The 15984-nt window shown below is 45.4% G+C and overlaps 1 protein-coding gene across 1 annotated transcript; it reads left to right on the top strand.

Moving 5' to 3' along the window:
* The first annotated feature begins 4379 nt into the window (after nt 1–4379).
* LOC124720594 (chorion transcription factor Cf2-like) lies at nt 4380–4736 on the top strand. The gene has a single exon (XM_047245890.1). The coding sequence runs from the start codon at nt 4380–4382 to the stop codon at nt 4734–4736; it is 357 nt and encodes a 118-aa protein (XP_047101846.1).
* Nucleotides 4737–15984: the final 11248 nt, after the last annotated feature.

Below are 15984 nucleotides of genomic sequence, written 5' to 3'. Positions count from 1 at the left end.
CAGAACGGAGGGGACTGTGGCTGTGACACAGGAGACAATGACAGAGAGACACAAAGAGATAATGACAATGAGTTAGACTGAATGAGTGACTGAGAACAGGCAACTGAGAAGGGCCGCGTACGAGCTACTTACGGCGATGGACTAGGCTTGGTGTTCTTGGATAGCCCTTTTCCACTGGCGACTACTGATGAACCTCATTGATAATTGTTTACTTTTAATGGTACTGTCTGTGTGCACTTTTTGTATTATACTCTCCACAGCGGAGCAACTCTGAAATAAAGCATAAAAATGCGGAAACACGGTGAGAAATAGATGTTTGAACGTAAATGCAGATTCTAGACAATCTGTGAGGTTGAGCTGTCCTTTTTAACATAAACGGCAAAAGTGCCATGTTCTCAATATGTAGCAAGTGTCAGTCGTGGTGAGAGCATTGTTCTGTGTAGCTGTGAGTGCATTATGTTGGATCTCAGAGCATTCGAACGTTGGCAGTTTGTTGGTGTCCGTATGATGGGTGCTTCCGTAACCAAGGAAGCCGAGATGTTTGGTGTTTCAAGACATAACGTATCGAAGATTTATACAGACATAGGGAAAACGGAAAAACATCATCTGCAAAGTAACAACGGGGACGAAAGTGTGTGTTTGGTGTTCATAACAGACGAATATAGAAGAAAACTGTCACGAAAAATGAAAAGACGACAGCTGCAGAAGTCACTGCAGAGCTGAATGTCGTACACGTGAACCCTCTCAGCCGGCCGGAGTGGCCGTGCGGTTCTAGGGGCTGCAGTCTGGAACCGAGCGACCGCTACGGTCGCAGGTTCGAATCCTGCCTCGGGAATGGATGTGTGTGATGTGCTTAGGTTAGTTAGGTTTAATTAGTTCTAAGTTCTAGGCGACTGATGACCTCAGAAGTTAAGTCGCGTAGTGCTCAGAGCCATTTTTGAACCCTCTCAGCACCAAAACAACAGGAACGGAGCTCTATAAGCAATGAACACGCGGGCGAGCTGGAATTCCAAAATCACTCCTCAGTGATGCAGACTTGGTGCTGAAACCATAAAACCTGGGCTATGGAACTACGTCATCTGGTCGGATGTTTCTTATTTCAAACGGGTTCCAACTCCTGGCCGAGTTTACGTACAAAGAGTTTGGTTGGGTTGTTTGGGGGAAGAGACCAAACTGCGAGGTCATCGGTCTCATCAGATTAGGGAAGGATGGGGAAGGAAGTCGGCCGTGCCCTTTCATCTTGGCATTTGCCTGGAACGATTTAGGGAAATCACGGAAAACCTAAATCAGGATGGCAGGACGTGGGATTGAACCATCGTCCTCCCGAATGCGAGTGCAGTGTGCTAACCACTGCACCACCTCGGCTGGACCAAAAGAGTGAAACATGGCGCGTTCCCGTGATGATTTGGGCACCCATATGGTGGTATTCCATAGGCCGCACGCTTACTCTCTACGGTGTAACTACTACCAAGGATTATGGTGACCATTATGGATTATCAGGCCCATTCTATTGTCGAATGTTTGTGCTCTAATAGTGATGCTGTGTTCCAAGTGGACAAGGCCCCTTTTCACACAGTTTTCATCGTCCAGGACTGGTTTTGTGAACACGGGGGTGAACTGTCACTATTATTGGTAGTGTAGTTTGGAAAGAAGGGTGCATGGTCGCAGTTTTGAATGCCAACAAATTTCTTACACCGTATTGGGCAAGGTAAAGCCTTGTGTTTCTGGTATTTCCATATTTTTATCCACCGCTCCCCCGCCCCCGGCCCCCGCTCCCTTGTAGTTCCATACCATCCTTAGACAATGTCAGATTACGGCGCAATATAATGGCCTCCATGACGAATCGAGCGACGTTCTAATCACCCTCCAGCCACCCTGCTTAATGGTTACCTCGGTTCCCCTACACTGATTAAGGCTAATACCGGTAAGGCGCCTTTGGAATGGATCAGCAGAATCCTTTTCCGTTCCTTGGTGTACCCACAAATGATGACAGTGTAGTCGATGTGACATTACACCGTAATCATCCTTTCTTTCATGTGGACGGTGCGTTAATTTCTAACCTTCCTTGCTTCATAGAAACAAGTCCCTTCCAGGATAATGAATTGGGAGAAATTGTTCACGACCTGCGACTTGTGTTAAACTGTAACACATTACAAATTATATTTGCGCCTCGTCCGACATTCCTGATTGAAATATGCTACAGTGAACTTAACTGTCAGTTCAGCAATCAGCAAGTGATTTTTGTATTATAATAAATAAATATCTGTTTTGATATTCATCTAGAGGGTGAACCCGAACTCCACCGCTAACATTACTGAGGTTGTTCAGAGATATTTTTTGAGTGTATACCTCAGGTTCTATTAATGATGTAATGATAGGGTCAGGGGATTTGAATAGCCCTTGGGCTAGGGACCATTTGTTATCCATCCGAATGACCAATTTAGTCTCACTATCCTACAGTACAACGTCAAAGTACGAATATTGCAGACTTCCTCCTGCTTAGACAAATGGAGCAAATCGGTTGGCTCTTTTTGCATTTGTTGCGTTCTACACAACATATTCGGTAGACGACGCTGTCATAACTAGTCTTTTTAAAAGGGTTTAGTTACCAGACTGTAGGAAACCCGATGAATCTTTCCTTGGATTGCTCTGCATGTAGGTCAAAATGCGTAAGAGACCCGTCGCTGCGTTCAGTAGCGGTCTACGGAACGATTGCTACGCGCAGTCCAGGAGCTGTACGGCCGTAAAGCAGCACGTCAACGTGGCCGTGATGTACGGCCGGCGCTGTCCGCCGAACAGCGTCCAAGGGAGAGATCTGGGCCCGTGTATTACCTGGCGCACATGTGCACCACTAGGAACAATCTGATAGCAACAGAACTACAATTTCACTTGGGCCTCTGTCGAAGCACGTTCCTACATCACTACATGGTTGTACACAGCTTCTCTGGTGTTCTCAGAGAGACGTCTGTCTTCAGTGCTGGGAGTAGGTTCTGTGTGAATGCAACTGAAGGTCTTTTAAATGTACCACCTAGAACTAGTCACAATCCCCGCACAAAGCGCATTCCTCGACGACACAAAGGCTGTAGTGTTGGGGCCATCAACTGTAAGTCTTGTTCATCTTTGGTGTGTTAATAAATAAGGTATTACTCGCAATAGCAGATGAAACGATCATCTCCTGTTGCTGCTTTTGTTGTTGTTTCAGCGGTACAATGAGATTCTTTACAAAAAGACACTGATGGCCAAAATCTACATAGCTGTCTCGCACTGATAACATATGATATTAAGGGCAGCATTGTGATGGGATTCTATAGCCGCCAAAATCACTTAGAAAACGTGGTAAGATGGTGGCATGTTTACAAGTCCTTGTGAATGGCTTCGGAACAAATATGTACATGATGTTCACAAAATGTGTTATATGTTGGGAGAAAGCGACAAGAGGTGTTTGAACACGTGCGGTAATGCAAAAATGGTGTCATACAAGTTGTTCTACGCAGAGAACATCTGCTTTAAATTTTTGTAATTGTGGAGTTGTGTGCTACAAACATGAATCAGCTATGGAACTGTGCAAACAAGGACTTGAGCTAAACGTCCTCGATGAATTCTATAATCTTTGTTATACTCTATAATGCTGAAAGACGTGATGAAATGTCTGGAAGATCCTGTAATAAAATGCGAGCAAGAATCCTTAGAAAATTTAAGTAGACATTACTTTTGCACTGGCTCCTGTAACCTTAAATGTAGTGTGCGTTAAGAAACAGGTATGAAGTTCTGTCCGAAGATCGTGAAAACAGTGAAAAGAACTGCAGCGCCATGGAAGACGACTTAATCAGTCACAATAGCATTAGGCAAACATACACGTCGCAGTCTAGACCCAAGACTCCCAAACGCCGAAGCAACGTTAAGGGAAAAATAGGCAGTAACTTAAGTAAAGATATTACTCGCCAAAAGAAGGAAATAGGTGAAATACTAATTTTGTCCACAAGTCAAGGAAAAGACCTAATTACGACGAGGCCTAAAAGCAGACACAATTTACAGTGACGCGAACACGAAGCCTGATGCGCCATTACGTGAAATATTTAGAAATTACGAGAAGTTGGTGAAAAAGACAGAAGACTTGAAACAGGGACACTAACAGAAGTTCTTGAAAAACAAGTGCAAGCAAATGTTTCTGTCGTTAGTATTCCTCACAAACACGATCTAACAGAAAACTCTTGTGTGAATCAGGAAATTGTAGCAACATATAAGAAGTTCCAGAAGAATTGCAGTAGATATCAGCGTGTCACATTTGTTGAAACTAGTGATATGAGGGAACATTTTACTAAGCGTGGTTTACATAGAAATTATAGGGGGAAACCATGCTGTGCAAAATAATGTTAGAGATGCTTATGGACAGTGCTCCAGTTGCACCAGCAAGAGACAAAATAGCAGTGACAATGACAGCAAAGCCCGTAAATGTTGCAGAGGAGAATTTACATTTGCCAGACATAAACTCAACAGAATATGACAGAGTGTCAGAACTACCGGTAAATACATCTCTATCAGCAGCTGGTTCAGCAGCAGCACAAGCAGTGGTACAGTCACAAGCAGATGAGTCTTCAACTCGGCAAACAGCAGCTCCAGCTACAGTGCCTCCGCCACCTGCATCAGATCAGCAGCAGAAGAGACATCATCATCACTGGCGGCAGCAGCACCAGCAGCAGCAACAACAACAACAACAACAACAGCATATCGAATAACGCATTTTGTGAACAGACTGACTGTGTCGCCATGGATAGTCTTTTATCGCTCTTGGTGGCCAACTTCTTTATGTACGAGTAGTACTTTCAGGAAAAGGCGGTGGAATCTGCTAGCTTGAAGCGCACAGTATTTTGGAGGTATGTTGATGACACGTTTGTGGTATTGTCCCACAGTGAAGATAAATTAAAAGGGTTTTTAAATCAACTGAATTCCATCCACAGACAAATACAGTTCACAACTGAAATCGACAAAGACGGATGCCTTCCATTTTTGGATGTTTCGGTACGACGCAAAGATGGTGGCACTTTGACACACGCAGTACATCTGAAACCGGCCCATACGGTTTTATATTTGTGTGCACACAACTGCCACATATTTCTCAGACGATGAGTGTCCTTAGAACTCTGGTACACAGAGCACACGTCATTGTTGCCGAGAGCAGTCTGGAGGACGGCTTCTACACTTGAGAGGTGTTTTTGAAGCCAACGAGCATTCTCCACTGCAGATACGAAAGGCACTACGAATGAAGCCGACAGTGGACACAAGGGATGCAGAAGAAGTCACGGAGAGTTTTAAGTCTATGGCTTTTCTGCCATACGTAGGAAGTCTAGCGACAAAAATAGTACGGATCCTCAGCAAACACAAAGTGAAAGTGAATTTTCGCCCTCCACTAAAGACACCAGCACGCCTGGGTTAAAGATGATTTTGTGCTTCGGAAGCTGGGTTTATAATACTCCCTGTCATTGTGACCGTTCGGACAGACAACACGTACAGTTCATGAGATATACAGATAGAACCGCAGGTACACCCGGCGCCTACAACCTAATAAGTCGGCAGTGGCAGAGCAATGAACTGACACTGGGCAGTCTATGATGTACGTAAACGTCAGAATTTTAGCCTCATCTTTCTGGGATCCAGAAGTAAAAGAAGCAACTGAAATTCGTTTGGCGACGAACTTAATTAATCGAGAGCGCCGCTTCAGCTTGGACAAATCATGGAATCGGGCTCTTTGTGTAATAAACTCAAGAAGCAGCGCGCAGTGATACATCGATATTACCGTGTGGATCGACCTTACAGCCAAAGATCTGATTTCATGCATATGTTGTACATCTTTGCCGCCGATCAACGTCTCTGGCGCCTTGTGTGTCTGTGGTCGCATGCGCAGTGGTGCGGTCCGCGTGGTTAGGACGACGGAGCAAGTGCTGGATAGTCAGTCACCTGGCTGGCTCAGAAGAAAGCTGGTCGTTACGCAGCCGAAATATAAGAAGAAGAAGAAGTGAAATTTATGCTGTTGGACACCGGAAATTTTTTGGAACAAGTCAATATACATACGATTACAAGCGAATAAAACTGCAGAGACTGACATTTCCATTGATCTGAGTAATGTAGTTCTCAAAGAAGTAAACCGAGCGGGATGGCGCAGTGGTTAGACACTGGACTTGCATTCCGGAGGACGACGGTTCAATCCCGCGTCCGGCCATCCTGATTTAGGTTTTCCGTGATTTCCCTAAATCGCTCCAGGCAAATGCCGGGATGGTTCCTTTCAAAGGGCACGGCCGGCTTCCTTCCCCATCCTTCCCTAATCCGATGAGACCGATGACCTCGCTGTCTGGTCTCCTTCCCCAAACAACTCATCTCAACTCAAAGAAGTAAAAAATTAAAAATTCTCGGGTGTCATCGTTAATAAGCATTTGACAAGAGAGGACCACATCAGCAAAGAATACTCGAAAGTAATCACAACATATTCTCAATGAGGAAAATGTCTGGGACAGTAAATACAGACACGCTATTGACAGTGTACTATGGTCTAGTCTACCCCCGCTTATAAAACTGCATTTTAGTCTAAGGAAATGTTGCACATACGCATATCTACAAGCTAGTGAGGCTTCAAAGGAAGGGTGTCAGATGCAATGCAAATATGACCCCAAGACAGTCCTGCAGAAGTAAATTCGGGGAACTTAATTTCATGACAGTCCCTATATATATTTGAAACAATTATGCACTTGAAAGCAAATAGTACTATCCAACTAAACAGAGATATACACAACTAAAATAGGAGAAATAGAGATGATTATCATCTACACAGGAATCGCCTCACGTATTACGGAAAAGATCCTATAACTGCTGGATGCATTTTACACGATAAATTGCCACCCAGAACGAAAAGTATTGAAACAAATTAGAAGTTTAATTAATTTCCTTGGGTCTATAGCCAGGATAAGCAAATCAATACATAATCATCATCATCATCAGCAGCAGCAGCAGCAGCAGCATTTAAGACTGCTTATGCCTTTCCGCGTTCAGTCTGGAGCATAGCCCCCTTATAAAAATTCCTCCATGATCCCCTATTCAGTGCTAACATTAGTGCCTCTTCTGATGTTAAGCCTATTACTTCAAAATCATTCTTAACCGAATCCAGGTACCTTCTCCTTGGTCTGCCCCGACTCCTCCTACCCTCTACTGCTGAACCCATGAGTCTCTTGGGTAACCTTGCTTCTCCCATGCGTGTAACATGACCCCACCATCTAAGCCTGTTCTCCCTGACTGCTACATCTATAGAGTTCATTCCCATTTTTTCTTTGATTTCCTCATTGTGGACACCCTCCTGCCATTGTTCCTATCTACTAGTACCTGCAATCATCATAGCAACTTTAATATCCATAACCTCAACCTTGTTGATAAGGTAACCTGAATCCACCCAGCTTTCGCTCCCATACAACAAAGGTGGTCGAAAGATTGAACGGTGCATGGATAACTTAGTCTTGGTACTGACTTCCTTCTTGCAGAAGGGAGTAGATCGTAGGTGAGCGCTCACTGCATTAGCTTTGCTACATCTCGCTTCCAGTTCTTTCACCATGTTGCCATCCTGTGAGAATATGCATCCAAAGTACTTGAAACCGTCCACCTGTTCTAACTTTGTTCCTCCTATTTGGCACTCAACCCGTTTATATTTCTTTCCCACTGACATTACTTTCGTTTTGGAGATGCTAATTTTCATACCATAGTCCTTACATTTCTGATCTAGCTCTGAAATATTACTTTGCGAACTTTCAATCGAATCTGCCATCACAACTAAAAAATGGTTCAAATGGCTCTGAGCACTATGGGACTCAACTGCAGAGGTCATCAGTCCCCTGGAACTTAGAACTAGTTAAACCTAACTAACCTAAGGACATCACAAACATCCATGCCCGAGGCAGGATTCGAACCTGCGACCGTAGCGGTCTTGCGGTTCCAGACTGCAGCGCCTTTAACCGCACGGCCACTTCGGCCGGCTCATCACAACTAAGCCATCCGCATATGCAAGACTGCTTATTTTGTGTTCACATATCTTAATCTCACCCAGCCAGTCTATTGTTTTCAACATATGATCCATAAATAATATGAACAACAGGGGAGACAGGTTGCAGCCTTGTCTTACCCCTGAAACTACTCTGAACCATGAACTCAATTTATCGTCAACTCTAACTGCTGCCTGACTATCCATGTAAAGACCTTTAATTGCTTGTAAAAGTTTGCCTCCTATTCCATAATCTCGTAGAACAGACAATAACGTCCTCCTAGGAACCCGGTCATATGCCTTTTCTAGATCTATAAAGCATAGATACAATTCCCTGTTCCACTCATAACACTTCTCCATTATTTGCCGTAAGCTAAAGATCTGGTTCTGACAACCCCTAAGAGGCCTAAACCCACACTGATTTTCATCCAATTGGTCCTCAACTAATACTCGCACTTTCCTTTCAACAATACCTGAGAAGATTTTACCCACAACGCTGATTAAAGAGATACCTCTGTAGTTGTTACAATCTTTTCTGTTTCCATGTTTAAAGATTGGTGTGATTACTGCTTTTGTCCAGTCTGATGGCACCTGTCCAGACTCCCAGGCCATTTCAATTATCCTGTGTAGCCATTTAAGACCTGACATTCCACTGTATTTGATGAGTTCCGACTTAATTTCATCCACCCCAGCTTCTTTATTGCACTACAATCTATTGACCATTTTCTCCACCTCCTCAAATGTGATCCTATTTCCATCATCATTCCTATCCCATTCTACCTCGAAATCTGAAACATTACTGATCGTATTTTCACCTACATTCGCTCAATCTGCCCAAGGCATCCACAGGATTCACCAGCAGTTTTCCTGACCTGTCCAAAATACTTGTCATTTCCTTCTTACCTCCCTTTCGAAGACTGCTAATTACACTCCAGAATGGTTTTCCAGCAGCTTGACCCATAGTCTCCAACCTGTTTCCAAAGTCTTCCCAAGATTTCTTCTTGGATGCTTCAACTATCTGTTTGGCTTTGTTTCTTTCTTCAACATAACTTTCTCTGTCTACCTGAGTTCTAGTATGTAGCCATTTTTGATACGTCTTCTTTTTCCTTTTACAGGCTGCCTTGACTGTGTCATTCCACCAAGCTGTTTGCTTCATCCTACTTTTACACACTACTGTTCCAAGACATTCTTTAGCCACTTCTAGTACTGTGTCCCTGTACCTTGTCCATTCCTTTTCCAATGACTGTAATTGACTACATTCAACTAACTGGTACCTTTCTGAGATTGCTGTTATGTACTTGTGCCTGATTTCCTTATCCTGAAGTTTCTCCACTCTTATCCTCCTACATATGGACCTGACCTCCTGCACTTTCGGCCTCACAATCCCAATTTCACTGCAGATTGAATAGAGATCAGTGTCATCAAAGAATCCAATGAATACACGTGTGTCCCTCACAGCCTTCCTGAATTCCTGATCTGTTATTATATAGTCAATGACAGATCCGGTTCCCCTGCCTTCCCAAGTATACCGGTGAATGTTCTAATGTTTAAAAAAGGAGTTTGTGATTACTAAGCCCATACCGGCACAGAAATCCAAGAGTTGTTTCCCGTTTCTGTTGGCCTCCATATACTCACCAAATTTACCCATAACCTTTTCATACCCTTCTGTTCTATTTCCAATCCTGGCGTTAAAATCACCCATGAGAAGAACACTGTCCTCGTCCTTTACTCTAACAACTACATCACTGAGTGCCTCATAAAAACTATCCATCTTATCTTGATCAGTCCCTTCACAATGCGAATATACTGACACAATCCTAATTTTCTTGCTAGACACTGTCAAATCTATCCACATCAGTCGTTCGTTTACATACCTTATTGCAACTACGCTCGGTTCCAATTCTTTCCTGATGTAAAGCCCTACATCCCATTGTGCTATTCCTGCTTTGACTTCTGACAAGTGGACCTTGTATTCTCCCACTTCTTCTTCTTTCTCACCCCTTACCCGAATGTCACTAACAGCTAAAACGTCCAGCCCCATCTTACTTGCAGCCTCTGTCAGCTCTACCTTCTTCCAAGAGTAGCCCCCATTGATATTAATAGCTCCCCATCTCATTACCATTTGTTTGCCAAGTCGTATCTTAGGAGTCCCTGGTTTGTCAGGTGGGACTCCGTCACCTCCAAAGGTCCGAGGCATTTTGCTCTGATTGTTGCCAGCATCATATTTAAAGTACCAGGGAAGCAGGTTGCTAGCCTTACTTGCCCCGAGTCCCATTGGGTTTTACACCTAACGGTTGAGGGACTAACCGGTGGATTTGGTAGTCTTTGCCGTATGAGCACAAAGGTGACCACGACTCAGAATATGTCCGAGATGCCCAGCCTTATTCCAAAGTAACTGGTATCCCGACTGTCGGGACCACTTACTTGGCCACTCATACGTTGCCCGTGGTTCATGGACTAGGATATGACTACAGGAATCCACACCATGAACCACATAATACATAAATAGAAAGTAATTTTCAATCATTTTATTATTCGACTAGAACGTCAAATAAACTGAAACAGTCTTTGAGAATACAACGTAGACATTCATGGCTGGTGCATACATCCCTTGTGAATTTTGTTTTTTGGGCACTTGGCTTTAATCCTAGGCATATTTATCTACCTAATGTTTTGTCACCTAATGTTTGAGACATGCAGGCTATAAAGACTGAAAAAGCAGTTTCGCACTTAAACAAACTCAGCAAGCTGAACTGCATATATATATCCACACAACAGTCGGGTCGTACGTAATCGGACTGCTGTCTAAGATTGCGGACTTACTCCGACGTATGGTATGGAGCTTGTAGTGGAAAATGAGTTGGCGTAATGGGAGGAAGGCAAAGGCAAAAGCAAACCACCTCCGCTAGGACCTTGCCTAATCGGCTGTGCGCGTCTCCCGCATCGTCCCCTCCGCTCCTCGAAGTATGGGACCTCATCATCATCATCATCATCATCATCATCATCACATCCTACCTAATTTCAATCCTCCTCCGTTTCTGTTATAGCTGTTTTTCGAACAGCGGTCTGATGACGTCGCGACCCGACAGTTACGTGGATACATATCAACCTTTAGGCTTGTTGAGCTTGTTTCAGTTTGTAGCCTATGATGATGTCTCCAGAAAAAGGACACCAAACGTCAGGTACAGAAATATGCTTTGGGACACGGCCTAATGCCAATGAAGCAAAATTTCCAGAGGTCTTTGAGCGTGTCGCATTTACTTATTTAGACAGTGCGTTTGGAAGGAGCTGTGTCCGTTGTTTTGCACCCACCTTCTAGGAGGCTAATGTCCCTGACCCCGTGCGCGGATAACTCGTGCTTAATGAACGTTTCGCCGCGCCGTTAGGTTCCCGCGAGTCGCGTTAACGGGGAAGGCGCTGAGAAGTAAGCCCGCTTCGCGGCGAGAAAGTGGAAACCCATTTAAGGAGGCGAGGCCCTCTACGGCGGGTCGCGGGGCGCGCTCCATTGTTTAGGAGCGCATAACGCAATTAGGAGCGCAGCGGGCGGCTCGGCGCGGCCTAGGCGCTAATGGGCCACCGCCCTTTGTGCCCGACCGTAATCCCGGGCGCTCGCTACTCGGCGCCGTGCACTCCCTACTCGAGGGTTTTGTGGCGCCGTGCGTTCTCCAGGCAAACACACTGCTGTTCAGGTAACTTAATCTCTCTCGCAGAGGAATGGTGCGATGTCGCGCAGTAGTTACGGCATTGTAGAACCTAAGAGACGCTTCACTACCACAGCCAGCTATAGCGGAGTCGGTATATATGCCTCCCGGAGTGGCCGTGCGGTTCTAGGCGCTACAGTCTGGAACCGCGTGACCGCCACGGTCGCAGGTTCGAATGCTGCCTCGGGCATGGATGTGTGTGATGTCCTTAGGTTAGTTAGGTTTAAGCAGTTCTAAGTTCTAGGGGACTGATGGCCTCAGTAGTTAAGTCCCATAGTGCTCAGAGCCATTTGAACCATTTTTTTTCGGTATATATGGGCTGCGCTTCGCGGGCCAACGTCAACCAATACCGTAACGCTATTCTGCAAATGTCTCTATAACGACGCCTCAGTGTTGCCACAGCTCAGTAGACGGCTACTGTCTTTGCTTGCAGCCATTAGCGCTTCGCAGCTGAAAGGTGGCAACAGCGCTGCGAGTCGTCAGTGAATTGCTTAGGCCGTCTCGGCAATAGCAACGGCGCTACCCAATAATTCTGATATACCATAGACTTCGATTCGATACCACTCGTCGCCATTTACTAACGAGAGTCCTCGCAAGCCCCGAAATGCACCACAAGCACTCCTTCAAAATGGCGAGTATAATGGCATACTCACCCGTTCCGATGGAGCGAAACATAAAATATACATTAACTACAGTAACGTACAAGTTCTGAATACTAAATATTGAACCTACAAAGACAACAGAGGAAAACTGTTGTTTTAGTCGGAGACAGCCACTAGATCACGAAAATACAAAAATAAACAAACCAATATAGTATACATTAAAAAGGAAAAGAAAGAAACTGCAGCGCGAATCAACTATAGCTCGTGTCGAAAACATCTCTCGACCTTTATACCTCAACACAGAAAAAATGGTTCTGAGCACTATGGGACTTAACTGCTGACGTCATGAGTCCCTCATCACAGAAAACCAAAATGTCAGCAATCGACGAAACATGGTATCGAAAACATCACTTAAACTATATAGCTCAACTGAAAAGCCTGATACCGACAATGGAAGGCAAGCAATCAGCAATAAAGAAAGCATCGGTTGACCTGCACAGCTCAACATCTCGATGCCAATCGAGAAGGAAAAAAATTGCGACATCGAAAAGAAGGATTCACCTGAAATATGTAAAGTTTTTTTTTTTAATTACCACTACCAGTCACAAACTTTGTCAACTACCATTGTATTACTTACTTATTTAGGGACTGTTTCGAGCGAATACCTCATCTTTAGGCTAAATAGCATTACAAAAACAACTTCACGATAAGGTCATCCTAATTACATAGTCTTTTCGTGAACGCTGTGGTAATTTTTGTTCTTCTGGCGTGACCACAGCATTTACTAAAAGACTATGTAACATCAGTATGACTTTATCGTAAAGTTGTTTTCGTAATGCCATTTAGCCAGAAGATGAGGTATTCCCTCGAAACACGTCGCTGAATAAATAAGTAATACAATAGTTGACAAAGTTTGTGACTGGTAGCGGTAATTTATAAAAGCCTTTACATATTTCTTGAGACAGTCAAGGTCGAAAAATACACTCCTGGAAATGGAAAAAAGAACACATTGACACCGGTGTGTCAGACCCACCATACTTGCTCCGGACACTGCGAGAGGGCTGTACAAGCAATGATCACACGCACGGCACAGCGGACACACCAGGAACCGCGGTGTTGGCCGTCGAATGGCGCTAGCTGCGCAGCATTTGTGCACCGCCGCCGTCAGTGTCAGCCAGTTTGCCGTGGCATACGGAGCTCCATCGCAGTCTTTAACACTGGTAGCATGCCGCGACAGCGTGGACGTGAACCGTACGTGCAGTTGACGGACTTTGAGCGAGGGCGTATAGTGGGCATGCGGGAGGCCGGGTGGACGTACCGCCGAATTGCTCAACACGTGGGGCGTGTGGTCTCCACAGTACATCGATGTTGTCGCCAGTGGTCGGCGGAAGGTGCACGTGCCCGTCGACCTGGGACCGGACCGCAGCGACGCACGGATGCACGCCAAGACCGTAGGATCCTACGCAGAGCCGTAGGGGACCGCACTGCCACTTCCCAGCAAATTAGGGACACTGTTGCTCCTGGGGTATCGGCGAGGACCATTCGCAACCGTCTCCATGAAGCTGGGCTACGGTCCCGCACACCGATAGGCCGTCTTCCGCTCACGCCCCAACATCGTGCAGCCCGCCTCCAGTGGTGTCGCGACAGGCGTGAATGGACGGACGAATGGAGACGTGTCGTCTTCAGCGATGAGAGTCGCTTCTGCCTTGGTGCCAATGATGGTCGTATGCGTGTTTGGCGCCGTGCAGGTGAGCGCCACAATCAGGACTGCATACGACCGAGGCACACAGGGCCAACACCCAGCATCATGGTGTGGGGAGCGATCTCCTACACTGGCCGTACACCACTGGTGATCGTCGAGGGGACACTGAATAGTGCACGGTACATCCAAACCGTCATCGAACCCATCGTTCTACCATTCCTAGACCGGCAAGGGAACTTGTTGTTCCAACAGGACAATGCACGTCCGCATGTATCCCGTGTCACCCAACGTGCTCTAGAAGGTGTAAGTCAACTACCCTGGCCAGCAAGATCTCCGGATCTGTCCCCCATTGAGCATGTTTGGGACTGGATGAAGCGTCGTCTCACGCGGTCTGCACGTCCAGCACGAACGCTGGTCCAACTGAGGCGCCAGGTGGAAATAGCATGGCAAGCCGTTCCACAGGACTACATCCAGCATCTCTACGATCGTCTCCATGGGAGAATAGCAGCCTGCATTGCTGCGAAAGGTGGATATACACTGTACTAGTGCCGACATTGTGCATGCTCTGTTGCCTGTGTCTATGTGCCTGTGGTTCTGTCAGTGTGATCATGTGATGTATCTGACCCCAGGAATGTGTCAATAAAGTTTCCCCTTCCTGGGACAATGAATTCACAGTGTTCTTATTTCAATTTCCAGGAGTGTAGTCAAAATGGCTTCAAAAGTATTCACCTGAACTCAGCTGCAAATTCTAATACTAATACGGAAAGACACAACTACGGAAAGTAGTAACACTTGATACGAAATGTGAAATGGTACGCATTAAGGCAAAACTAACATCATTATTTATTCCATCGCCTTGGATCTTGTTCTCCGTCCCCATCTCAGCTAATTCTGGTGCACATCGGTCAATTACGTTCCTTTATTAATATTGCCTTCCTTTCACTTTACGTTAAAACATTCAGTCGTTATTTTCTTATTTCGATTATACTAATACAATATAGATAGTTCAAAAAGTTGAATTACACACGTCGTTCCACGCGAAGGCCACTTCGCAGCAAGAACAGCGCCTTGTCAGAAGAGAGTACATGTTTCGGGTGTGCTGCACGGACAGTTTTGCTGCGGCACGGACAACAAGTGCAACACAGTGTGGGAGCGAAATGGCGCGTCAGCTGGAGATCCACCCCAAAGTTGGAGTATGCGGCACAGTACGATTCTTATGCGCAAAACGGCTAAATTGCGCAGAGATTCACAGTCGAATTCTGACGGTATACGTATAATATGTACTATCGAATTCAGCTCTAGCGGGATGGTGCCAACAATTTGGCCAAGGCCGCAAAGTCTTGGGTAATGTTTATCGGGAAGGAAGGCCATCGCGACGTCCAGAATGTCGACAAACCGAATGGCAGTAACTGCTGGTTTTCCAACGGGGAGGACGAGTGCATAACGGCTCTGGAATAGCTCTGTGACCAACGAGCGGATTTCTGTCGTCGAGGGACTGAACTATTGGCAGAACGTTGTGACCGTTATTTTCACCGAACTGGTGACTATTGGAAAATAGTACCATTTACCTGTGTCACTTTCAGATGTAGTACAGCATTCAATAAAATCTACCTGGCCTTCCACAATAATGTGTAACTTACTTTCTGAAATCCCCTGTATTATACTCGCAATGGTAATACGGAGTGATTCAAAATTCCTTTTATAGGCTACTGGGGTCGTAGAGGAGACTTAGCAGATGAAGTTTTGATGAGGAACCAATGTCCGGGAATGTCCTGTTTTGATATAAACTAACTTTGAATATCGGATCACTTTCAAATCTCCCACTGCACGATACGCACACAAGCTGAGAAGAGGACGCTGTCACCAATTCCTGTTGTAATTATGTCAGCACATAACCCATTCGCCTGACTACAGCAACGGATGCGAGAAATCGGTACGTTCGAAATTGGAAAGATTCGCTGT

Source organism: Schistocerca piceifrons, chromosome 1 (genome assembly GCF_021461385.2).
Source record: "Schistocerca piceifrons isolate TAMUIC-IGC-003096 chromosome 1, iqSchPice1.1, whole genome shotgun sequence".
NCBI lineage: Eukaryota > Metazoa > Arthropoda > Insecta > Orthoptera > Acrididae > Schistocerca > Schistocerca piceifrons.
The sequence above is the reverse complement of the archived record's forward strand: the minus strand, read 5'-3'. Positions and strand labels throughout refer to the sequence as shown.